This window comes from Lacerta agilis, chromosome 10 (assembly GCF_009819535.1).
Source record: "Lacerta agilis isolate rLacAgi1 chromosome 10, rLacAgi1.pri, whole genome shotgun sequence".
Taxonomy (NCBI): domain Eukaryota; kingdom Metazoa; phylum Chordata; class Lepidosauria; order Squamata; family Lacertidae; genus Lacerta; species Lacerta agilis.
Window position 1 is genome coordinate 48,366,684 of NC_046321.1, and position 27,266 is coordinate 48,393,949.

The 27,266-nt window shown below is 41.6% G+C and overlaps 1 protein-coding gene across 3 annotated transcripts in view; it reads right to left on the reverse strand.

Annotated features, from left to right (window-relative positions):
• Window positions 1–3,321: 3,321 nt before the first annotated feature.
• PDZRN4 (PDZ domain containing ring finger 4) overlaps window positions 3,322–27,266 on the reverse strand; it is a 251,871-nt gene continuing 227,926 nt past the window's right edge. For all 3 annotated transcript variants that reach the window (XM_033162291.1, XM_033162294.1, XM_033162293.1), the window contains 5 exons: window positions 25,548–25,646; window positions 22,604–22,666; window positions 15,232–15,333; window positions 11,309–11,425; window positions 3,322–5,511 (listed from right to left, as the gene is read on the reverse strand). In XM_033162291.1, the coding sequence (XP_033018182.1) occupies window positions 3,985–5,511; window positions 11,309–11,425; window positions 15,232–15,333; window positions 22,604–22,666; window positions 25,548–25,646 (1,908 nt within the window). In that variant the 3' untranslated portion in view covers window positions 3,322–3,984. The remainder of the gene's footprint in view (window positions 5,512–11,308; window positions 11,426–15,231; window positions 15,334–22,603; window positions 22,667–25,547; window positions 25,647–27,266) is intronic.

Genomic DNA, 27,266 nt, shown 5'->3' on the forward strand with positions numbered 1-27,266 from the left:
TTCAATGTATGGTATGTATGCAGCCAGGCATGGGAAGGGAAAATGCAAGCAGAGATAAAAATGCGCTTGGGCACCAGCTGTTCTTATAATAATGGAACAGGAACAGTTCGCATAGCCTCTCTAAGATGGCCCAGGACTTTTTGTGGTGTGAAGCAAAGAACAAGTTTCCTGCTCTCCCCAGTTCCATGTACAGAAGCCCAATGGGTTGGCTGTTCAATCTTACTTCTACCTTGCCAGCAAGGTGTAATTATCCAGCGCAGGGCTAGTTTTAGAGGTGCACAACAAGCCAGTGGCTTACATATAGCTCTGATCTCCAGTGGAGAGGAATGCCGGGGGGGGGGAGAGCTAAGGGCAAACAGCTGTGCGTTTGTTTGCTGCCCACCATCATCTGCTGCCTGAGGCACATGTCTCATTTCGCCTGGTGGCAGAGCTGTTCGCATAGCCTGATGGAATGGCTGCTGCTAGGCGACAGTCGAGGGAGATCCAAAGGCAGCTGGTCTCTCAACAGAGCCAGTCCTACATCTTTAGAAACAGAAACCGGAGAGCAATACCAAGAAGCGGCCTCCATGGCCTAAGTCTGCAACTTCAGACAATTATTAATCAGGTACTTTCATTTCATCCAGATGGAGCCTGAAACATGCTGTGTCTGCATGTTTCTTTGCTCTTTGGCAAGAATTTGGGGTCTCTGAACAGGGATTTTAAAATATATATTTTTTTACTAAAAACAAACCAAACCCCTTAATTGCTGAAAATATAATATTCCTCAAATGAGAAATAAAAATCTGTTTTTTTTTTTGTTAACGACATGAAATGAAGAGCTTTTAACTTGGCAATCACTTGTCTTCATCTAAGAGATATTAATGAGACCCCTTCCTAACATGGTGGGCTTAAAGCAACTGCCTTATTTTGCTATAGCCCAAATTTTTAATAAAAACAACAACAATCAACATTAAATAAATTAGAACTGAAGCAGACCAATAAAACCTGCATTGCAGAGATCTGCTTAACATATTGTATATTCTGGCATATAAGACTACTTTTTAATCCAGGAAAAATCTTCTCAAAAGTCGGGGGTCGTCTTATATGCTGGGTGGAGAATCTGCAGTCGAGTATATCTCAAACTCTATATTTTAACTGGAAAAGTTGGGGGTCGTCTTATACGCCCAGTCGTCTTATACGCTGGAAAATATGGTACATGTGTTTATGATTAGCCAGCTGGAAGGTAAAACCCCAACAAAAATACAAAGTGTAAGAAAAATATTGGCATGAAGATTCCTGCTTGAAAAATGCCTTTTGTCTGTGCAAGGCAGTTGTTTTCCCCAGATAAATGTTGACAAGTAAAAAACACACCAGTAAAAGTATCTCAGATTGCTAGTTCTTAGTAGAAAAAAAGTTTCTGGTGAATTTTCCAGTACAATCCTATACAGTACATGTCTATACATACGTTAAGTCTCACTGAATGGGGCTTACTCCCGTGTACATAGGAGAGCAGCAGCTGTGGGAAAAGGCAACTTTCCTGCGAGGGATCATTAGGACAGGAATTGAAAATGAACTGCTCCTATCATACTGCCATTACACAAAACTACAGTGCAACTGTACTTGAAATACTCTGTGCAGCTCTAATTGAACCATCTAAAAAAGTATGTATTGAAAATGCAACCAAAATGATCGAGGGGATGGAGTAAATGAGAAAAGGCTACAGCATTTGAGACTTTTTAGTTTAGAGCAGGGTTTCCCCAAACTTGGGGCCTCCAGCTGTTTTTGGACCACTGGCCCCGCTAGCTAAGGACGATGGGAGTTGTTGTCCAACAACAGCTGGAGACCCCAGGTTTAGAGAAAAGGCAACTAAGAGGTAACAGGAAAGAAGTTTATAAGATTATGCACAGCATGCAGAAAGTGAATCCAACAAAGCTGAATGTTGGAAGATTCAGGACAAATAAAAATGTGCTTACTCGCGCAACACATATTTAATATGGAACTCGCTCCCACAGGAGGCAGTGAGGCCCACCAACATGGATGGCTCTAATAGAAGATTAGACAAATTAATGGAGGACAAGGCTATCAGTGGCTAGTAGGCACAATGACTAGGTTCTGCTTCCACTCACAGAGCCTCTGAATGCCAGTTGTTGGGAGTTGCAAGTGGGCAAGGTGTGGCCGAGGTGCCTGCATCTGGTTGGCCACTGTGAGAACATGATACTATACTAGATGGGCCATTGACGTGATTCAGCAGGCTTGGCTTATTTTCTTAGTAGGATTGCATCCTAAGTCTAGCAGATGGTTTAACATGGTGGCAGGTGGCTAAGCAGGTAAGCCGCACGTTTAATGTGCAATTTTCATTTTTTTTTAAATAAAAAAAAGCATGGACTTAGATGCCTTGAGTTAAACTCTTGAAATCAGAAAAAATGGCTTAGAAATAAAAGAAGTGCTGCCTCAATATTTTATATTCTTTTTGCTTTGTTTTGTTTTGATCTTAAGACATTAGTAATTCTTTTAACAGTAGACCAGAGAACTGACATGTCTTGTGCAGTTTGTTTCAAGGCAATCTTTTCCCAAGCAACTGGTGTCAATTTTTAATGCTGAACACAGCATTTTTTAGCATGAAAACCTGTTAAAAGAGAAAAAGACATGACACATTTCATGTTTCCATTGATCTCACAGGGAAAAATAAAAGTGTTTTTTTTTTTGCAACCGAAAACCAATTTTCTTCCAGGAAGGGATAGAAGGGGCAAAAAAATGTTATTCAACTGGAAAGCATATCACATTATTTTCCCAAACATATCTCAATTACATATTTATGACTATTTATTATCCACCAACATTGCAGAATGAAGTTTTGCCTGGTGTGATAAAAGTTTGCTGCAGTTATTTCCTCCATTTTCTGATTGCTCTGGGCTCATTACTTGTACAGGCTGAATATTAAGTCTGCCAATAATGATAGCAGAATAGAATTATTTTATTATGCTTTAGCACTCCTACCTTACTTCTCATTTTTTTTCATTAATAAATTAAGGGTTTTCAGTCCTAGAAAAACTATATGCACTGTTTCATATGCCACACAACAACTGTAGGTTGAGTCCACAATCACCAGAAGCAACAACTGACCCTTTTTCTGATGCGAAACTAACTACTGGGGCTCCTGCCTTAAAATAATCTGCCCAACCCAGTAATATTATGGAAAATCTTCTGAAAAACTAGAATAGAGAGTAAATAAGCATTCATAGGAATGCTCATAAACAAGTTCACATATTTGACATTTTAAGCAGAGTTCTCAAATATCACGTATGCTAGCGGAATTTAAATTAAAATCAAAGGAGCCCTTGATCATTTTTCTTAAAGATAAGAAATAATTTATTTCTCTTCAGTCTTCACAAATACCACATATCACCTAGCTACACAACCAATGCCATTAACATATCACTGAAGAGTTTCTTACCAACACTTTACTTGGACAAAGACAATTGCAATTTAAAAATTACTGTACAATGTGCTGTTGGATAAATGCAGTTCTTGAGCTTCATGAGGAGATGTGGCATGTGGTTTATAAACAGACAGAACATACAATGTTAAAAAATTTAAACTGCCAAAAAGCAAGAGTAAGGTAGAAAGGATTTTGTTTTGGCATTGTAGTTTTAGTAAAGTATAAAAAAAGAAATCTAGAGGAAAAGACCCGGTTTTTAACTTCCAGTACATAAAATTGGATACGAAAGTAATCAGTTCCTCCTTTTTAAGTTTTGCTTATTTCCTTAAAATAGAAATTAATATTATGAATATATTGCAGAGTAAAGAAAGACTGCAAAATTACCAGTTAACGAAAATACTATTGTATGAAAAACCAAATGTAAATTTACCAAGTAATTTGCTTACAAAAAAGATCAAACTATAAACAGTCACAAAATATATTAAAAAATGCCACTTTGAACGAGGCAATTGTACTCTACCGAAACTGGTAGTAGACTTTTTCTTTCCCCCCCAGAATTGACATATTCATACTGTAGTAACTGATAAAAAAGCATTGTGTACTTTTGTGTCATCCGGAGATTTAGCACCATGTGTCATAAGTTCCTGGATAGTCATCCAGTTGTCCAAAATCTTCTTGTTCCTCTTTTTCATCATCTTTTTGTGACTGAGTTCAATGATGTTAATTTCCTTTTTGCCCTCGCTGCTGCTTTGAGGGCTCTCTTTAAGACACTCTAGCCTGCTACGCATCATGTATTCCCGCCGCCGCCTCTGCTCCTTGGCTCGCACCAGGTGCTGCTTCCGTTCCTCTTTGCTCCAGTAACGACCCATCTTCATTTCGCTCATTGTATCATCATCTGTCGTCATCCCACTGCGCTCCTCTTTAATCTTTAAGGCACGTTCCTTCAGAATTCTGTCTCTTACAGGTCTTTTGGTGATATACCTCGTCCCGTCGCTCCTTATTTTCACTTTCCACTCCATCTTGGGCTCCGTACACTTCTGCGAATCTTTGCACATGTTCACTAGGCTGAGCTGGCTCTGGGCATATTCTACAGCAGATTTCTGCTGTATCAGCTGCATATAGCTTTGATAATGCTTAGCGTGTGCAGGGATATTCCCATACCTGTATGAGGAGCCATGATATGGGGACAAATAAGGAATATGCTCGGGGCTCTGCCTTTCTTGCTCTGTCGATTTGCTACTTTCTGAAACTGTTTCCTTCTCCTCAACAGAACTGTTTTTTTCAGCAGCTTTGGTTTTGCTTGGCGTTGTCTCCCTGCCATTCTGCCTCGAAGACAACTGGTTAGCCACAATGGTACTCCTGAGGTTTTTCCTATTGGTGATGCTAATCATCCGCTGGAGAGAACTGTCAGGGGATCGCTCCACATTCAACGGAGTGCTTCTGCAGCTCTCTGCTGTATTGTAAGCGCTGGAACTGTCTTTGTCCGATTTCTCTGGGTGCTCTATTATGTCGTCCAGTTTCCCCCCCGGAAGGTCTATACTGGTGTTATAATTCCTGAACGTACCACCCTGCAGTGCCCAAATGTCTCCGTACTGGTCTTTCACTTTTTGAAGCCGGTGAGCCTGCATGATGCTTTGACACTCGAGCTCAATGTTCCTCAGTTCCTCATTGAGCAGCTGCAGCTCATGCTCCACCCCGTCCTTTTTCCTTCGGTTGCACTCTATGGTACTGCTTGAGTAATACAAGTCATACTCGCCATGCTTTCGGATCTTACACTTGAGTTCCAGCAGCTGGCGAAACCTTTCACAGTCCTCCTCCTGGTTACCAACAAAATCAGACTCAATGTATTCCCCAGACACTACACTCTTGTTGCACTGGAGCTCGAGGCTTCCCAGAGTGTCCGGGCTCTGTCTCGGTTCCTGCTGGGTCTCTGGGGTCGGCTTGTTCTGCTCTTCTGGTGCGTTTTCCTGCTCTGAGCTCTCATCATTGCGCTGGCTTTCGTCAGTGGGGCCCACTCCACTGTCTTTCTCATTGTTGTTGGATGATGAGGTAGCAGTATCTGTTGTGCCGTCTTCCTCTTCGTGCTTTTTTGGCTATAAAATAAAAACGGCCCACAATTAATCTTTATCACAGGTATTAAATTAAGTATCTTAAATCAAGTTCTCTTCTCTGTAGTCACGCCCACCCTGTGGAACGCCCTCCCATCAGATGTCAAACAGATAAACAACTACACAACTTTCTGAAGACATCTGAAGCCAACCCTAAATAGTGATTTTTATTTAAATGTTTTATTGTGTTTTTATAAATGCTAGTGGCTGGGGCAACCCAATCAGATGGGTGGGGTACAAATGAATAAATTATTATTATTATTATTATTATTATTATTATTATTATTATTATTATTATTATTTATACTGCTGGCAGCACCTGCATACTTGTGGAAATGAACATGCTCCTGTGCAAAAGAAAGAGTGACCTCAGACAAATCACATTGTCTTAGCCTTTGTTCTTCTTTCTGTATATCATGTGAATAATAGCGATCTAAGTTAAAGAGTTGCTATGATGACAAAAAACCCAACTGATTGACATGTACATTTCCATCAACATTTCTTGAATGCATCCCTTCGGACCACTTCTCCAAGCTACTCCCTCTTCCCAGGCCAAAGCCCTCACCAGCACTGCTCCATGGCCTCCTTTAATGCTGCCAACCTGCTACAGGGCCTAGTCCAAAGTGTTGGTACTAACAAATAAGGCCTATACAACTCAGGATTAGGTTACTTAACAGGCCACCTTTTGCTTTATATACCCCAGTATCTGCAATCTGTTCCAAACATCTCAGAAGCCTGCTGTACAGTAATACAACAGTTAACAGCGGAGGCCAGTTATGGGTGGGGTTTCTTTGCTGTGTCATTGTATTGTGAGTGGAACAGTGTTTGTATAAGGTATGTTTACATTGCAATGTAGCCGAAGCAAAATTCCAAGTATGTTGGAAAATGTACTTGGCCAATAAATTATTCCTATTCCTATTCTAACAAGGTCAGTGGGGTATGGAAAAAAAAACCAGCATAGAATATTGAAGGTCAATAGTATTTGCTGTGTTAGCTACTATCAGGGCATTTTTTCCCCCAGCCAGAACTTGCTGGAACTCAGTTCTGGCACCTCTCAGGTGAGTGCCATTGCCATTCTAAGAGAAAGAGGAAGGTGTTCATGGTGAGTTCCGGTACCTTTTTTTCTAGAAAAATAGCACTGGTTGCTGTGTTTTATTATAATAACATAAATAAACAAAACATTCTTTTTTCTACTCTTATTAACCACTCTTGGAACATAACGAACTACAGGGCATACATTTCACTGAGAAGAAAACTGTGCTAGCAGATATTTGAACTTGGATGTACATTCAATGCATGTTCATGTTCTGTATATCCCTTACTCCGCTTAGCTTGTGCAAGACTCTGCATATCCAGCTGCCAAATATATATACATTTACCTTTACCTTTACATACATGTTTGTGTGTCTGTATTGCACTGGCAGAATAAAAGCCAAGAAAGGTTTGCGATAACCTGTACCAGCCAAACAACATCAACAACAACCCTTAACAGAAATTGACCCTGGTGGATTACCACCGCATTATCCCTATTGATGAATTTCAAATTATACTAGGAATGCCATCCACAGTGATGGGAATACTATTTGTACCTTGGGTGCTATTGTAACAGATATTTGTGTTCACACTGGCTCTGTACCAGTAGAAACTGGCACCATGGCGTGCTCTGCTGAGAAGCACGTCTATTTCAAATGCTAGCTATAATTGTGGCATGCAGTTGGCAGTAATTCTGTATAGCTGACTCGGGTGTCATAGGCTGAGGGCCCAATAAGGTAGTTTGCCTGCCAAATTTGTAGAGGATGTATTTGTCATTGGTGGTTGCCAGTCCAGATAACATGTTTTACACACACACACACACACGGTAGGTATCTCTTGCTCTCATCTGCTGCACTCCTAATGATTTTGTAGAAAATTGCTAATAGAGGTTCTCCATTTCGAATATACCAGTAAGGGGATTTATGTGTCTTGGAAAACAGCTAGTTAAACTCTAGTCTCCCATATAGTTAAAACAAAATGGTCTGCCTTCTTTGGCCATTATGTCAAACCTTTTTGTGGATCCCTTTTAACTCACCCTCCATTAATTGCACCTACTTATCTCACCTCTAATGCTAACAGCATTATGTGTCAGAGCATTGAAGAGGGGCATGCTTTCTCCCATTCTGCCCACCACAACTAAACAGTAAAGTCATTTTGTCCCATTTCCCTTACACAATTTTCATCCAAAGTGCGCGTAGTCTATTTCCAATAAATCTAAGTGCACACAGCACCAGGCAAATGTGCTTTCTCCTTTAAGAGGTGTAATTACACAATTAAGCATAATGGCTGGTAATAATAAAACACGATGTGGGAAAATACAGGGTACCCATAACAGGAAACAAAACTCTATGAGGCTACACTGTTAGTAATTGCTATTTTCCCTCTACCTAGACAGACAATGATGGACAAGGCAGGGGAATTAGTGACATACACATAAAGCCTCATTATTACCTTCAAGAGCACAAGCCTACCAGCTAGTCTTTTATGCACAGTTGTTAGAATAAATTGATGCCAATAGGTCACAACAGTTAGAATAAAAGCAATTAAAGTGTGTTGGAGTGTAAACTAAACTAAAAATGAAATCAAAAAGTTGACGGAAGGGTCTACCTGGCCATTTCTGAGCCACTGCGTTGATGCCTTAGTGTATCTGTCATTAGGATTCTCAAGGAGCGCTTGGCAGATACCCATGCATTTCCTGATATTCTAACATAGCTGAGCTGTTATTCTAATGTTCTCTCCCATGTTGTCCAATTTTCAGCAAGCAAGAGTGTTAGTTTCTAAAATGAGAATGGTAGAATCTAAAGTTTGCCTTAAGACATGGCCTTTGGCCTGTTTTCCACTATGAGGAATACTCCATGTGTATGATAAATGGTTCATATATATCCCTATATCTGTAAGTTCTAGGGCTCAGCCTTGATATTAGCCTGTTGGAGACTTGTCCCACACTGACCCACAGTTGCCTATCATACATAAGACTCTCTCCCTCCAGATGTCTCGATTCACAGTTGTTGATTCTATACTGTGGCTACATTTTGAAGATCCTAGCCCCAAGCACAACCATTGCTCAGCTTGAACTTGATACATCAGAGGCAATTTGTTAAATACCTGTCAATCTTTGGGATTAAAAGTATCGTATATACCCGAATATAAGCCGACCCGAATATAAACCGAGGCACCTAATTTTCCCACAAAACCTGGGAAAGCTTATTGACTCGAGTATAAGCCGGTTCACCTTTGCCGCTGTGGAGGAGGAGGAGGAATGAGCAGCCCGAAAGCAGCCCTTTGGGCTGCTCCTTCCTCTTCCTCCTTTGCCAAGTTTGCATTTATGCGAGCAGTTCAGGAATGGAACAAGCTGCCTGGGGAGAGTAAAGAACCGCCGTTCTTGTACGCTTCTTAAGGAGTGGTTTACTGGGGAGAGCGGGTGGCAGCATGAGCGGAGAGAAAGGGCTCCTTTCTCGCTGCCCCCACCGCCCGCCTCACTCAAGTATAAGCCGAGGGCAGCTTTTTCAGCACAAAAAATGTGCTGAAAAACTAGGCTTATACTCAAGTATATACAGTAGGTGTGTTCCACTTTGTACTGACCCACACTGCTAATTCCTTGGCGTAGACAAAAATCGGCAGCCATACTGACATACAGAGAAAAAAGGATTCCTCTGTGCTGCTAATCTCATGCCTGGCATCTATCACAATATAGAGCAGGGGTTGGCAATGTGGGGCCTCAAAGACCAAACGTGGGCCTTGTCCTAATTTAATGGGGGAGAGGAGACTGGAAATACAGGAGGGTAGGAGAGGAAACAGAAAAAAGGGTCAATGGAAGGTTGTGTGTGTCATGGGGGTAGCCCCTCCATGCAAGTGGCCAGCTTTGACCTCTGAAAAGAGTGGGCTGTCCCTTCCCTGGCAGGCTGCTGGGCATGAAGGAAAGTGACCTTCAGTTTGGCTCTGCTCTGCCCATCACTGCTATGCAGTCCCCAACAGATTACATCTGAGGGAATGCTGCCCTCAAAGGGAAAAGGGGGTTATCCCAGCCCTGATTCTGTTTCTTGTGCAGGGCAAGCCACAGTTTCCCTGAATTTCCTCACAAACATGCTATGACCAATCTTAGAGAGCAGTTGAGGGAGCCACCTTTTGAAAAGGCATTGTTAACTTCAACTACATTCTAAAAAACAACAGGGTCTTAAAAAGAACAACAGAGTAATATGCATTCCAGAGTTAAGGTCCGCCTCTTAACTGGCAGGCATTGGTGTGAACGTGACGCACTAAGATTGAATAACAAGAGCTATGTCTTACAGTGTAACCGGTTGATTCCTTTCTTTGTTCAAAATGAACACAGAACATGTCGTATTAATTGTTCTTTATGGGTGCAAATCTCAATGCTTCATGTCACTAATTAACCCGCATTATGAATGTTTGTGGGAGAATGCAGAACTGAAAGAGAAAAAGTGCCTTTGATTAAGCTAATAGGATTTGGGTGAACTGACTCTAATTCAGCAGTATTTATTACCACTGAGAAGACATGAGCTAGTCCCACCACGGCATTTATTAATCTCTATGCAGGATCTTTCAACAAGATTAGAAGCAGTACACTGTCACTAGCCAATCTTCAGCGTCATTTTATTTATCTTATTTACACTATAGCCTCAAGACTGGGACGCGGGTGGTGCTGTGGGTTAAACCACAGAGGCTAGGGCTTGTTGATCAGAAGGTCGGTGGTTTGAATCCCTGCGATGGGGTGAGCTCCCATTGCTCGGCCCCCTGCTCCTGCCAACCTAGCAGTTTGAAAGCACATCAAAGTGCAAGTAGATAAATAGGTACCGCTCCAGTGGGAAGGTAAACGGCGTTTCCGTGCGCTGCTCTGGTTCACCAGAAGCGGCTTAGTCATGCTGGCCACATGACCCGGAAGCTGTAAGCTGGCTCCCTCTGCCAATAAAGCAAGATGAGCGCCGCAACCCCAGAGTCGTCTGCGACTGTCTGGACCTAATGGTCAGGGGTCACTTTACCTTTATAGCCTCAAGAAGCTCTAAAATGGCTTGCAAAATATTCTCATAATAAAATCTATTTCAAGTCCAGTATCGGGAACAATAGCAACCCTGTGCTTTTACTTCTTCTTCTTCTGCCCTCACCCTTGGTCTTTCCTTGTTCTCTACTAGGCAAGAGCTCTCACTGAAGACACCAGAGGCAAAGGGATGGGGACAAGAAGCCAAACCTCACTCAGCAAGTCTTCCCATGTTGGCACCAGCTCCCAATGAAGACTTCTGAGGCAAAGCAATGGGCCCCAACAACTGAAACTTGCTCACCCCCATGATATCCAGGCTCATGTGTGTGGAAATCAGTCTTGGTTCTGAGCCTTTTTTGGGGGGGATGAGGTGGTGGAATATATCAGGGGAGATGTGTGCTTAATGGCTGTAGAGATGGAATGCACAAATGCTGAGTAAAACAAAGAGAAGAAAAATGTTTGTGAATTGGCAGGGCATTGCTTAGGAAGGAGGGGAGTGGGCAAACCAAATTAATCTGGTGGAAAAGTAAAATAATAGGAATGCAAAAATGTATTAAAATCCTGACCTTCCTCCTCCTCACGTTTCGTCTTATACTGCAGATAGACCCCCCTCATTTGTCACTATTTGTGGCATGTTAATGGCAATGCTCTACCGAAGCCTAGGAATCAAATGTCTAAATTTATCATTTGATTCCTTGTTTATTAAAAACGTGCACCCAGTAACAATTCAGACTCTACATTCTGTGTCAAGCCTACCTGCTCCACTTCATTGCCTGCGTACTGCACTGCTTCATTATGCGGTTCTTCCAACATTTCCAAGTTTAACTCCTCTATGAATTCGTTCCTTTCATCATCCAGCCATCCTTCTTCCAGCTGTAAAGAATATATTAGTACATTACTTTCGGTTAGTGGGGAATGCATGCTAAAATAAGGTAAACCCAAATGGCAATGCCTGACTAGTTCTTTTTTTATCATAATGACTCTCTTTGGAATACTGTGGTCTTGGAGCTCATCTCTCAAAAAGGCAGAGGGGGGGAAATGATCATTAAAAAAATTGGACTCTTAGGCCTTTTATCCCTTTTTGAAACATATCACCGATTTTCTCTCATAATGAGGAGGATTGCATGCACAGAACATCATTTCCTTTCAAAATGTGCAGAAGGCATACTGCATAATACCGAAGCTGTCATGTTCTTTACTTCTAAGGGTACCAGCTTAAAAGAACCCAGAGATACTAATATATGGCCATGAGACAATTGGCTTCTTTCTCCCTAACAACCTCCACCCCAGTGTTATGCCTCACTGCCTGAACCTCAACAACATCCTCATTGTGTATTTCAATCACATTTGTCTTATTGATTTCTCAGGTAAACTTCCAGTAGCAGCAGCAGCTACAACCACAACAACTACAACAACAAAAGAGTAATTGATTGACAATGTGCCTTTAAGGCATGCTTTGTTTTCCAGAGGTTCTTTAGGGATGCAATAAATAAATAAATAAGTAAGTAAGTAAGTAAGTAAGTAAGTACTACTTTAAAATATGTTGGTAAACTAACTTGCCTGAAACAGAATGAAGCCAATTCTGGGCAATTTAACCCAGAGCATTTTCTGTGTGCATCTGAGTAAACTTTTCTGTATAGAAAGCTGAGGGGGAGGAAATACATATAGTAGGAAAGAGGAATACTAGTGTCAATATTCTTCATATCAATTGGATAAGTTGAAAGAGTTTTTGGTAAATAAATCCAGCCATCCTTGCTGGATTCAGAAGCAGGCACCCAGGAGTTAGATTGTCCCTGTTTCAAGTTCAGGGCGTGGGTATTAGACAAGAATTGAAATGGAAATCAGATTAATCATATTTGCTGCTGGTTGCTTCCTATTTGTCAGGAACTACTTTGTTAGGGACCCAGGTGGCGCTGTGGGTTAAACCACAGAGTCTAGGGCTTGCTGATCAGAAGGTCGGCGGTTCGAATCCCTGCCACAGGGTGAGCTCCCGTTGGTCGTTCCCAGCTCCTGCCCACCTAGCAGTTCAAAAGCACGTCAAAGTGCAAGTAGATAAATAGGGACCACTCCAGTGGGAAGGTAAACGGCATTTCCATGCGCTGCTCTGGTTCGCCAGAAGCGGCTTTGTCATGCTGGCCACATGACCCGGAAGCCGTCTGCGGACAAATGCCGGCTCCCTTGGCCTATAGAGCGAGATGAGCGCTGCAACCCCAGAGTCGGACACGACTGGTCAGGGGTCCCTTTACCTTTACCTTTTTACTTTGTTAACAGCAGTTTTATTCTACTAGATCCTTAATGTGCCTTAACTTGCTTTTTGATTTTACTGAAAGAAAACCTAAAGCATGTAAAAAACATGGGACACATTTCCTGTTTTCTGAATCGTTAGTTCAGATGAACATAATCAGAAAAGGGCAATTTCCAATCTCTACGTCTAACCCTCTATACCCATAACTTTCATTGTATTGTCACTGAATGGTGAATGGTAGCTTGGGAAGAATAATAGGAAAATATGTAGCAGACTTACTCATAGTACTCTTGTCTTAGATTAGGCAAGAATACTCTTAATGATGATTATATAAAGATTGGTGGGGTTTTTTCTTTGTTAAAATACATGCATGAGAAAATGAAAAATAAAATTTACAATACTGCGGGGGGGGGGAAAGAATACTCTCAATGATGACCATCCTTCAAAACATTGATCGAGAACATCATTTCTGTCGAACATTGTAATTACTAATTATCTACAAATCTCAGCTCACGGGCAAATATAGAAATTCAAAACAGCAATATTTTTTAACGATTATGTATATACATGTATATATTTACAGTGCTTATATTCTGAGGTTAGCTTTTTAACAGCACTATCCTATGAATGTCCACTCAAATGTAAGCTCCACCAAGTTTAGTGCGACTTACTCCCAGGTATGTGTGCATAGGATTGCAGCCTAAGTCAGTGTTTGACTTCAGACAATGCAAGTACTTAGCCACATGCTTAACTTAGGCTGTAGTTCTACACACACTTAAGCTACACTGAGAGTATGGTCTAAGACCACCAAGAGAACTTCATGGCTGAACTGGGATTTAAACATGGGTCTCCCCACCCATAGTCCAATACTCTAACCATTACACCACACCAAAAGTGCTTCTAGGTCCCACTCCTGGCAGAATTAGCATAGTTGAAACAGTATCTGTAACAGGATGTGCAGTCCCATTGCGGGGAATTTAGAGCTACTTTTGTTATTTTGTATCAACCACAACCATGATGGCCAATGCAAATTTTTGCTAGCTATAAGCATGGGCTGAAATGCGTGATTTGTACTTGACTGTAAATTGCATCCACAAAACACTATGTCTAGATGTGCCATTACTGTACTTTCTCGGTCGCTTCTGCGCCTTGGTAATTTTTGTGCCCAACAAAGAAGCTTGGAAACCTATGCCTTCCAGATATGCTTTGCAAATTAGGGTAACATCTTTTCTTTTCCCTTGACCGTTTTATCCACACAGGAGAGGCAAGAAGAGACTAATGCTAGGCCCCCAGGTAGTCATTGTTTGTTGTACAACTGAATCCCGAAAGACAGATGCATCGCTGATATAAAACCCCTTAAGAGCCTATAAGCAGAATGTTTCAGCAAGCCATTTATAGTTTCAGAAAGTTATCTAAGCCTACAAGAACCACAGCCAAGCTACATAAACCTGAGGTGAATTGCTTTTCTCTGCCATACTATACAGCTGCTTTTATCAGCACCATTTAGAATGTGTAAGGACTATAAAGGAAATATATGCTTCGAACTGTGATCCTCTATAACTACACTAGTCAAAGGAAGGCTTTCAGGTGACATTGAATTACATTTATTCAATGTAATTTATAGAGATTGTGCAGTTACCAGTGCTGAAAAATATCAGATCAATAACACAAGAAACAAGTGGCAATATAACCAACTTTGCCTGAACCAATGACAGATGGATACAACAGGGGCAACAGAACGTCCCTTTTTGCTTTGTAGCAGGATATAAAAGGAAGTACAACTAGGTGTTTTTCTTCCACTATTCTCCCTCCTCCTTTTAGGAATCTGCATACTAACTCTGCCTTCCAAAATATGGAAACGTTTTCACAAAGCAGCAGAACCATTTTCAGTCAATGGGTGACGGTTATTCATATTCGCTACAGACCTTCAAAAATACTATTTGTTCTGAACTGCGTATGAACATGATGTTGTAATTCCATGTACAGTTTAATACTTGGTTTGCTGTGCGGTGAAACTTCCTTGTACTTATAAATATTCTGGAAATATGACATGTGGAAATCAGAAAAGCAGCCCATATTGAAATTTCAGACCAACTTATATCCTATGAGAAATCAACATGCATTTTCTGCTACATATGGGTAATTTCAATTATGTCTTTGTGTTTGGTTGTGTATTCTACTAGCCAATCAGCTGCATTCTTATAGGTATGTATGATTTTAAAGACTCATTCAGCTAGTACAGTGGTGTTCAAGCTCCCTTTAACTTTGCATCTGCAGCTATAAAACAGTAAAGACCATCTATTCTCATTTTCTCATTTCTGACAGGAACTTCTGCATTGTCATTTCCCCGCCAGCTGTTCATTATCTGCGGATGGCGGTGAATGTATGTGCCCTGCGAGCCACCCTCATTCTCAATGCATCTATTTACTCTAACCTGCATCTCTGGTCTTGCTACCAGCAGCACAATTTTCTTGCATTCGTCGCTGGAGAGCAATGCCACTGCCTCCTCCCGGTTCTGGACATCTTGGCCATTTATCTATAAAACAAATGAAAGTGGCACATTAGTTTCCATTTCCACAGTGCAACACACAATATAGAGCAAATATCAGCTCATTTGTGGCAAATGTATGGACAATGATGCTCACACAATGGGCTCATCTTCAGCCCCCTCAGTGGTAAGTGCCTTCACTCAATTATGCGCTTACTGTAAGAGCCATATCGATCGTTGAAGGATGGCGGACATCAGAGGAAGCAGTTATGTTCATAAATGTCCAACCTGCGCCCTGGCAACATACATCTAGCAACACAATTAACCAGCCCTTGACAGGTGACGTTCATCTTTCTCTGTTCAGAGTAATGGAAGTGTCAGTCTGAGATAATAGTGCTGGTGGAAGCAAGACTGGTAATACTACAGCTGAAATCAGTCATACTGGAAGCTTAGAGAGAGCCAATTAGAGGTCTACAGCATTATCTCTCACCAGGCAATACTTACAGGCCTCTGCTGATTGCTGTTTCATTTAATCATTTGATATTTGTGTGTGCGCACGAACACACATGGACGGACACACACACTGGGTGCCAAAATTCACACTAGAGGCTGCAAATCCTATACACCCTTACTAGGGAGAAAACCTGGTTGAACACATTGGGACTTCTGAGCAATCATGTATGCTGTGCACACTTAAAAGTGAATCTTCAGTTGTTGTTTTTTTTAACTTTCCAAGCACAACTTTGTGATAATGCCAAACAGTAGCCAGTGTTAACTATTTCTTAATGGGTTTGGCCTCAAATCCAGGGGAACCAGATGAACAACATACAAAATTGCTCATCTTTGAAATTCAAACCATTCTTCTTATGTGAGCATTAGCAGAGAAAATTGTAGCATCTTTATGCAGCGCAGCCAACCTTTCTCCATATCTTTCGATTTGCTTTTTTCACGAGCCTTTTTCAAGGTGTCTTCCCTCACATGATTACCATCATGGGACGGGTGGGCATAGTCCCCCTCCATTGCACCACTACTGCCATTCCCACAGTCATCCAATGCACAGAGGCAACAGTGACACGTGCATAAAGGAGTAGAGCTAGGGAACATGCCACTTTGCTTCCAGATGTGCAGTGGTGATTATGGAGGGGGGAAGAATGTCTGAGCAGAGCTACAGTCATGGCACGGAGAAAAAAATATGCATGAAACATTTACGACACCTGAAACTGAAATTTGTGAGTTTAATTTTTGATTAACCGGGTGCTGCCAATGAAGGGCTCTTCGGTTGTTCTTGGGCTGCAACTCCCATCTTCCCTGACCACTGGACAAATTGACTGGGGCTGACAGGAGTTGGAATCCAACAACATATGGAAGGCAACATGTCAACTACCCCGATCCCTGATCTGCATTGACGCGTCAAACATAAAGTGGCTGATAGTTAGAATAATTTTGGCCAAAATATATCTCTCATCTCAAATCTCCAGGTGTCTGCATACGAAGTCACCTGTCTACATGAACTCTCAAGTCAGCATTACAATCTTTTGTTCAGAGAAATTGAAGAACAAATCAGCAGCGTATGAAATTAAGAAGCTAATTGCCTTTTAATAACTCATAAATTTATTGTATGGATTTTACACACACAGAGAGAGAGACACAGACACACACACACACACACACACACACACACACACACACACTGCAACTTCCCTAAATGTATATGGATTCAAAGGAGTTAATGCATCTCAAAAGGGACCTCAACATTTTCACTTTATGGTTGCAACCAAAATCTATGAAAAATGTTTCAAATTTTGTTTTATATCTATTGCATACTGGCTAGTGAATATTTTAATAAGGTGATTAATAAATGGAATGCATAAATGAGCGAGTGAATGAATGAATAGCGATCTTCCCCCCACCTGCTAACTAGCTATGGAGGAGAGGGATTCTTCTATGCTTTCATTTTTTTCTCTCCCACGGATTAGCTATGACTTGCCTGCCATACTTCCTGAATTCCAGTATAACCATGAAAATGTTTAAAATCATTTACAGTACTGTAAAATGTGATGTTTGCTGCAGCTTTCAGTTAGCTTGGTTCATTTGTCTCTTTTTCTCCCGCCCCTGTTGCCGATGCCTGCATTCAGAAAATACCGCAAAAATGGAATCTTGATGCAATTGTGCATAAGACTGCATTAGTAAGACTATTTTGGTGCGGCATTTCATCAGCAAACAGAAATGCACATGGTGCATTTTGGAGGAACGCTGCACAAGAAGCCCCTAGGTAAATAGAACACTCTAACAATGACATTAAGTTTGCTTTCTTGTAGTGTTTTACTACTGTGAATGTATCAGCAACACAGATGAGCAAGAAGGCACAAATGAACTGGAGGAGGAAGGCCTGGCTCCAGATTCTTTTTTGTGGGGAAGGAAGGGAAAGGCATCATGGGCAGTTTGCCACCAGTGGGCCATTGTAAGTGCCATCCATTCCCCGCTACATTTCCTTAGTCCCTCTTCTGTTGTATCTGCCAGCCTTGCCCATCCCTCAAAGCAGTGATGGCGTTGTAATGGGCTGTGAATTAAGGAGCTTCACTTGGTTCCTGGCCAGAGCTAGGAAATTCTGTAAGTGAGCATGCAGGAGAGTAGCAGGGCAGCAGTTTCAGGCATCATCAGAGGACTCCAATGGAAGTGAGCCCTGGCAAAGGACCCAGTATGTGCCTGGGAGGAACTGAAACCCACACATGCACTGCACTGCGAAAAAGTTGGAAAACAAAAATGGAAAATCCCAAGTACGTAAGTCCTACTTCGACACAAGGCCACATAATTTGGAACTCAGATGGCAGATGTAGGAGGCTGCCTCCTACTGCAACAGACTTTGTGTCAGTATTGTCAGCTCAATATTGCCTGCACTGACTGTCAGTAGCTCTCCAGGGAGTCAGGCAGGATTATCTCCAAGCCGTCCATGAAGATGCCAGGGATGGAACATGGGACGTTCTGCATGCAAAGCAGATGCTCTACTAGTGAATAGCCATTCCTCGAGGACGTTTTGGAAGTGCCCACGACTCCAGTGGGTTGTGTACTACATCCATAATCCCGTGAAACAATGACGTAAAAATCCAACAACCATATATTTCATCACATTGGAATGGCTGCATAGTGAGTAGTAATGACAGCTTATTTGGAAAATTAGACGAACACAAGGAAGCAGTTCAGCATCCTGAGAATTTGGCCTGCAGAATCCTGTCTTTTAAAAGAATTCTTTTTCACATTAATCTTGTATAATAAAATTGTCAGATCCCCTTGCTCTGAGTTATCTCATCCATAAGAATGGGTACTGAGCCAGCACATTGTCCAATATGAAAGGTACCTCCTAACCACAACTCATTTCCCGTTAAACTTAATGATCAGATTCCAACTCATATATCACATCGCCACACACAAAGAAGCATAGAACCAGAGAACTGTAGAGTTGGAAGGGATCCCTGAGGGTCATCTAGTCCACCCCCTGCAATGCAGGAATCTCAACTAAAGCATCCATGACACAATGGCCATCCAACCTCTGCTTAAAAATTTCCAAGGAAGGAGAGCCCACTACCTTACCAGGGAATCTGTTCCACTGTTGAACAGCCCTTACTGTCAGAAGGTTCTTCCTGATGTTTAGTCAGAATCTCATTTCCTGTAACTTGAATCCACTGGTTCAGGTCCTACTCTCCAGAGGAGAAAACAAGCTTGTTCCATATTCCATGTGACAGCCCTTGGGACACTATACATCTGTTGATGCAGCCAAGAACATCATTAGCGCTCTCTCTCTCTTTTTGCTGCTACATGAAACTGTTAAGCTTGTGGTCTACTAAGACCCCTAGGTCCCTTCCACTTGTACTTATGGCAAGCCAGGCATTCTCTACTGTATCTTGAATCCTAATTCTGTCTTCTGCAGCATTAGCTATCCGTCCTAGTTTGGTGTCATCTGCACATTTGATGAGCATTCCTTTGCTTCCTTCTTCCAAGTTATTTCCAAGACGTTGGACAAGAATGGGCTCAGGACAGAACCCATTTGTCACTTTTTTTCCATGGGAAAGCAGAATCAGCAGGATGTGTTCTGCTCCTCTTTTATCTTTTCCCCCAAGAAGAGAAAATTGAGGGCCAACTCAAGCATTTGGTACCTGTGAGTACTAAATGCCTGAAGATGGCAGCGGGAACATGTTGGAATAGCCCCACCCTTTAATGATGATTCACACTGGGCACAACCCTTCCACTCAGTGCATGATCAGCACAAGCAAGGAGATCCATATTTGTCTAACATATTCCTTACTGTTCATCATGTTAATAATGGCTGCTAAATTTGTTATAGCTAGATTCTGGAGAATTCTTAATACGGATCATTTTATATCATGGGTTTCACAAATATTGGACATAATTCTTATGGATTAGTTAACAACATTGCAAAGAGAACACTGAACCAGAATAAGAAACAAAGCTTTATATGACACGCACGGTCCAATTTTATTGAGTGTATGCAATCTATTGAACATGGCTTCTGTCTATCAGCTTCTCATGGGGGCACTGTGGAGAATTCTTAGAACTGCTAGCATATTGGCAAAGCTAAGTAGGGTCCGCTATGGTTTAAATTTGCACATATTTTTGTATACCACTTAGCAAGTCTTTCAAATATTAAGTGGTTCAGAAATGGTTTAAAATATGAATAAATATTTTCTTGAAACAGAACAACCTGCTTTTGACTGGAGCAGAACTGGCCTACATAAGCATTAGCTTTTTGCTTTTATCACAGTGTACATAGAACATCAAATTTTGTTCTTTTTTATCATTTTCAAAAAAGGGTTCAGTGTTACATGGCCCATTACTTTTTAGTCCCTCTCTGCAAATTCATATCAGTCCAACATCTAGTCAAAGTAAGGTAATGCAATATGAGAATTCCCTCCCTCCCCCCCATCATATGATGTGTGCACTGCAAAAAATTAAATAAAAAATCATATCCCCCACTATACAAAGAAATAAAATAATATATCCTTGCAGAAGCCCTCACACTGAAACACGACTTATTATATGCCTGCAAAGCAAGGGCCGTTTTAGCCAGGCAGCTTGTAGATCCTATTGTATTCCAGAGATTTGTTTGATTCTCAGAACTGATAGCAGAGTAAGAAATAAAGCTATGTTTCCCAGCAAAGATGTTTCCTGAGGAAATGAAAGACCTGGTGGGATAGAATCAGATTGATCTTGTAACATCCAGCAGGCTCTCAGGAAGGCTGAATTAATGCCTAGCGGTTGCAGGGTTGTTTGTACAGAAGCAACTTGCTACTATCAACAAGTATCACCAGACAACAAAAGGAAAACTGCACAAATCGCATAAAACGGATAATTGGTTCGTGCACATGTGGGCGTGCTTCAGTCCCCGAGCTGGGGAAGCAGCGGCCATGGACAGGAATGGAAAGTGTTAGGTTACTAGGCGGGGATGCTTGATTTCATATTTTTTGACAACAGATGCTGCCACTAAAATGCATTATAGGCCCCACACCCGTACACTTTCCATCTTCTAAAGTTGTTATGCACTGGCTGAACACAGCAATGCCATGTTGGGCATTTTCTTCAGAATTTCCACTGGACTTGAAAAAGGCTTGCTGGGATGAAATGTGACCTTAAGTTTCTGTTCTGTGGAGTATTGTAGGAGCTCTTCCAGGCTTTTCCTGGGCCTCCATAGTTTCTATTAGAAATGTATTTTTTACTCTAAAAGCCCTGGCAACATGAGTCTACAGTGCCCAGCTCTTCCTTCCTTCTCCTCCCTCCTCTGAATCACCTCTCTTCCTTGTATGCTCCTTTGGTTAGTGATAAAACGGGATATCAAATCCAAACTATTCTTCTTCTTCCTCAGTCAGCCATCATGTGCTGATGATGTCACCTCCAGGAGATGGCAGCTAAAAATGAGCCTGGCATCCACTGCTATTCTGTTTATATTGTTATGCTTTTTTTTTGCTGGGAGAGACACCTCCTAAACTCAAGAAATTAATGAATGCCAGAATCTAGCTAATATTAGGGATATGAATGGAAAATACAAGTTGTAGAAGTGTGCCAGCCAGGCAAGGAATCCCTGGGCTGGCTTCTGCAAACCTGCCTGACCAGGGTAGTTAAGAGCAAAGCCATTAAGAGACAAAAGTGCTGATTGCTGGTCATTATCACATCATAGGAAGGGTCTCAGTTCTGTGAAAAACAGGGGTTGCCAAGGTGACAGGGAGGGGTGTAAAGTGACAGGGGAAAGTGTCATTTTACAGAAGGCCTGGATTTTTGGTGAGAGGTATGCTGGGAAGAAGGAGGAGAACAAAGCCTAGTCCTCTAGGAGCTGCTGGGCAAGCCAGAACTCCATGCGGGGACTGGAGGTCAGAACTATCTTGGAAGTGGCTGGAGGAGACTGCACCACAAGACTCAGAACCATGACTGACTGCTGCTTTGGACCCAAGCAAGCCCCCAACGAGAGGGGCAACAAGAGACACTCTTGGAGTATAATGTACTGTACCCCCTCCATTGCAGACTTCTAGATGTAAATATGTGTTAATGAACCATATTTCTTAAAGACACTAGCCTCCACAATGCCCCAATCTTCCCAACAGAAAAACAGCCCTGGGTGAGCGCCTAGAACCTCTTGGCATCTTGCACCACTCAGGAAGATTGGGGTGGCATGATACAATATTTATATACTGGAGGAGCATCTCCACCCCCCTTGTTCAGCCCAGACACTGAGGTCCAGCTCCAAGGGCCTTCTGGTGGTTCCCTCACTGCGAGAAGTGAGGTTACAGGGAACCAGCCAGAGGGCCTTCTCGGTAGTGGCACCTGCCCTGTGAAATGCCCTCCCATCAGATGTCAAGGACTATCTGACTTTTAGAAGATATCTGAAGGCAGCCCTGTTTAGGGAAGTTTTTAATGTTTGATGTTTTATTGTGTTTTTAATATTCTGTTGGGAACTGCCCAGAGTGGCTGGGGAAACCCAGCCAGATGGGCGGAGTATATATATATATATATATATATATATATATATATATATATAATTGCATTAATCAACAAAACCTATAAGCAGTTAACATAAAACAATGTAAAATATGCATAAGAAAATAGCAATAAAATAAATATTTGAAAACAAGAAGACATAACATTTTCAAAAAAACCGAAGAAGATAAAACCAGCCATTGTAAAACAAATAATAAAATCACATATTTAGGTGTACTTACCTCAACAAGAATTTGCCTGCCTAATATTCTACAGAAACAATGGACTGTATGTTTTTGAAGAACCGTAGTGAGAAAGCATGCTCATAGTAACTTACTTGCAAAATTCTATCTCCTTCCCGGATCCGTCCATCTCGGGCAGCGATACTGTTTGGATCAACCTACATGAGGTGGAAATGCCAGTTAGTTCTAAAATAAGTTTGCATTTAGCATGCACTGAAGGCATGGTGAGCAGGTTTTTCAGATTAGAACTTCTTTGGGAAAGGGGCAAACCAAGAATTTCTTTTCAGCTCTTGTGCAGCCAAGGTATAAATTTCAGAATTCATGGATATGGGAAGGCACCAGAAAATCCTTGCCAGTTTGCCAGGGACGATTGCACCCAGCACAGGATGCCAGGCACCTGAAGTCTCTTTTCCACTGCATTGTTCAAGCAGGTGAGAAACAGGAGAGACTCCCAGGGCCTCTTACCTACTCCACATGCTACACAAAAGAAAGATGACCCTGAGTCTCTCCCAAGCCCTCTCAGCATGCCAGATAACTCAGGGGAAGGATGGGGATTGACAAGTAAACCAAATCACCATTAGCGGAACCCTAGATGTGGGGAAATGAGAGGAGTTGGAGCTTGATAATGCTCAGGAGAGACTGGGTGTGTTAAAAAGTTCATACCCTTTATAAAATGTTTTGCATGGCCACTTTACCTATCAAGCTAGACTTCCGAGTCCTTTATATCACAAAGGAAAATAAAAAGAAGAAAAGGTATTACAATATATGATTTACCTTTCTTCAACACTGATACAATATACTAAATGGTTGGTTTAAATTTTGCTTTAACCTAAATATATCTTGAAGGCTCTATTAAAGGTTTATCAGAGTCGCAAAGCTGGTCCTTGACTAATGACCACCTTTTCCTTGATGGATATCTGAAGCCATTTATTTTTCCTTGCCATGCTAAGTGTCATTTTTTTGCAGCAAAGCCTCTCTAAGCACTTGGCTTGCAAGTTACATCTTATAAGGATGGCAATACCTCCCCCTCCCAAGCAGGTGTTATTTTCATATTGTGCATTGTTGGAGAGAAAATGATGTGGAAGTATTTAATCTGGTATGAAAACGAGAGCAATTGCAGCCACTCAAATGAAGGGAAAGGAAGAGTGGTTCAAAACGGAGCTAAGGACAGCAGTTTTTTAAAATTCAAAGACAGATTTCTTTTTAATCTTTGCAAATGACTGCAAGAAGATCAAACCTATCCATTCTCAAAGAAATCAGCCCCGAGTGCTCACTAGAAGGACAGATCCTGAAGTTGAGGCTCCAGTACTTTGGCCACCTCATGAGAAGAGAAGACTCCCTAGAAAAGACCCTGATGTTGGGAAAGATGGAGGGCACAAGGAGAAGGGGACGACAGAGGATGAGATGGTTGGACAGTGTTCTCGAAGCTACTAACATGAGTTTGGCCAAACTGCGAGAGGCAGTGAAGGATAGGCGTGCCTGGCGTGCTCTGGTCCATGGGGTCACGAAGAGTCGGACACGACTGAACGACTGAACAACAACAACAACAACAACAAAGGAAACCTATACTATAGGCTTCTCTGTTACCTAACTGACCTCAGCTGCTGAAGTATGATGGGATCTTTATGGGCTTCAAAAACAACGAGAAGTTTTTAATACTATCAGTACTAAAGGCCTAGGGATGGATAGGTCTGTACACCAATTTTAGGAAACAATGGGAGTAAATAATGCTATAAAGGCACCGTCCAGCAGTTAGGCTGCATTTGTAAATATTGTAAATATTTTATATTTATATTTATATTTATACATCACTCTTCCTCCATGGATATGCAAGCCATCTACATACATTCTGCAGGTAGCAATCCTGACCCTTGTCAGGACCAAACCCTCATGGTTTCAACATATGAGCTGAATGTGCCTTCGGACCAAATATTTTCACCAGATATATATTACAGATCTAACTTCAAAACAGTACTTTCTACTCCTTGGGGAAGGGGAAGGGGCAGTGCCTGGGAGGGGAGATCTGGTCCTTGGAAAAAAGTCCTAGATTTCATTGAAGCACATTTCTTGGACCTCTCTGATGTTCTGCAGCTCTGATCTACTTGGCGAGGTGCCTAATCATGGTCCGTGGGCTTTTGGGTGGCAGGAGAAATACAACTTCTGACTAAAATGAATGTTACCCCCCCAAAAAACCCCCTCCAATGGTTCTAAAGAACTCTAATGAGATAAGAGACAGAGAGTCCTTGTTAACTAAGGTATGCACTTGAGTAAGCACTTCAGGAAGGATGCTGAAAGGCAGCAAATAAACAGGAAATGCTCCAAGACAGCATGAATGTAGAAGTTAGAGACACACAGGAAGCATAAAAAGAATGCATATGGCAAGGCAATTTTATTGCAGTGCAATAAAAAAAGAAGAAGTATCGATTGGAATTGCACCAGTGGACAGAGTCAACAATTTTGTATAGGGGTAGTTCATGCAAATGGTATGGAACAGAAAAACAAGGAAGCAAGCAAGCAAGCAGAAGTTTGGTGAATCTAGTAAACTCTGTAAGTATGGCATGTAGCAGAATTATTGTTTTAATTTGTGGAATGGTGCCAGTCTCTTCCCAGTAATCTCAGCTACTCTGGTTCTGGAGTCAGATCAAAGGGAATAAATCCCATGAACTTCAAGGGGTAAGAAAAGGATCACCAGACAAGTCAGAAAGCCGAGGGAATAAACTCTGGAATGAAGGGGCAAGTGGGAGGCAGGCAGAAAAAGATGCCAAGGAGCTGCAGAGTCCAGTCAACCGTACTAAGACTATGTTTCACCTAACTTTTTAAGCAACATTCTGACTTTTCAGGCAATTCGCTTCATGGTAATGTTGCATTTGAAACATTTACATTAAACAAACTTGCCTGCAATGGCAATTATATCACTTGGGCGGCATAATTGAGGCAGTTTGCTAAGTTTGCATTGGCAAATTGCCAGAATTCTGGTAGTCAGGCTACAGAAATGCTTATTTCTATTTCCCCTTTACCACCCCCCTCACAGAACTTTACCTCGCTGATATAAATTCCTGTGTCTTCCTCGTCATCTGTGCGGTAGCAGACAGTCAAGCCCAGCTTTTCCTGGCTGCTAACACGACAAAGTTCAACTTCCTGCACAAAAAAATAAATAAAAAATGCAGCACAGTGAGGTGCTTATTTTGAGACTAAAGTCTGTTGCGGATACAATACTTTATACTGCTCTATAAGGGCATACAAAGTCTTCCAATCACTTTACCCCAATTACTTGATTCAAGATTGAATACTTCTGGTAGTAATGAAAGCTCTTTTCATTTAGTATTGCCCTGCTCCAATTTTCACAGTAAAAACATTCTTTCCCCAAATATACTAAAGTGGGAAGCCATTAAGCAAAATTTGGCATGCCTTCAGGGGTGCCAAAATCAAGAATGAGAGGCTGACAATATATCACACAGTCATTTTACTTCTGCCAAGCCAACTGTTGATTTATGGGTCAGGGGAAAGACAAAGTATTCATCCATCAATCAGTCAATCTCATATGATTGTCAGGCTTCCATCAGCCACATAAACCATAAACCAGAATGAGAGTTACCTGCCAAATCACATACAGAACACAGTCTATTGTTGGGTCCAATATAAATAATAAATAATAATTGGCAACTTAATTCATTTCATGTGGTAGGTTTGTCCCTGAAGTTCCAAGATATTAGAGTTCATTAGCTAATATATTAGTCACAAAAACATTAAACACACTTAATGAACATGAAGTTAGAAGATACCTATAACCGAATGTAAATTATATAATTTGAACTAGGAATATAGGAAGTTGCCTTATACTGACTTGCAACAGTTCTCCAGGGTTTCAGGCAAGGGGCATTCCCAGCCCCACCTGGAGATACCAGAGATTGAAACTTCTGCATGCAAATCATATGCTCTGCCACTAAAAAAAAACCCAGCCTTCCCCTAAATTTGATGCCTGACTGCACCAGTGTCTTGAAGTTAAGGTAGGCAAGATGACCCCTCACATCATCCTACACCAACTTTGTGCCTCCATGAGGTTGGCCTACAATGCCCATCAACACCAACCAGCACAACCTGATGGAAGTTGTAGTCTAAATTTTAAACTACAATTTCCATCAGGTTGTGCTGGTTGGTGGTGATGGGCGTTGTAAGCAAACCTCAAGAAGGCACAAAGTGGATGAAGGTTGTCCTACAGAAAGCCTATGTGTATAAGTGTCTCAACAGAGATGCTCTCAGACAATTCATTACAAGACATTCCTACACACACACACACACATACTTTTATTTGTATGCTGCCTTCAACATGAAAGAAATACATAATTACAATATAACAAAAGTAGACATAAACAAGAAATAAAACATTAAAAAATACACAACGAAACTGAACAAGTTCCACATATGCAGTGTGACAACAAGTTCTAAAATAAAGATACAACCCCCCCCCCACAAAAACAGCAACCCTATCTGCAGCAAAACACCCCAGCCCAAGAGGCTGTTCAGTAGCATTGGTTTTTGCAGTTGGAGTCAGTCAGGGCCCCACACTCGCAGGCCAGGTGGGAAAAGGCCTGCAAGGCAGGAAGCGGGTATTCCAGGACTCACAGCCAAGTTGCTCTTACAAACTTAGCAGTACCAGATGCCACTAAGCTTTTTGCGGGGGGGGGGGGAGGGAGGGAGGGAGGGGGGAGAGCCAATTCAATGCATAGAATGATTAAGGTATCACAAAAGTAAAAAAAA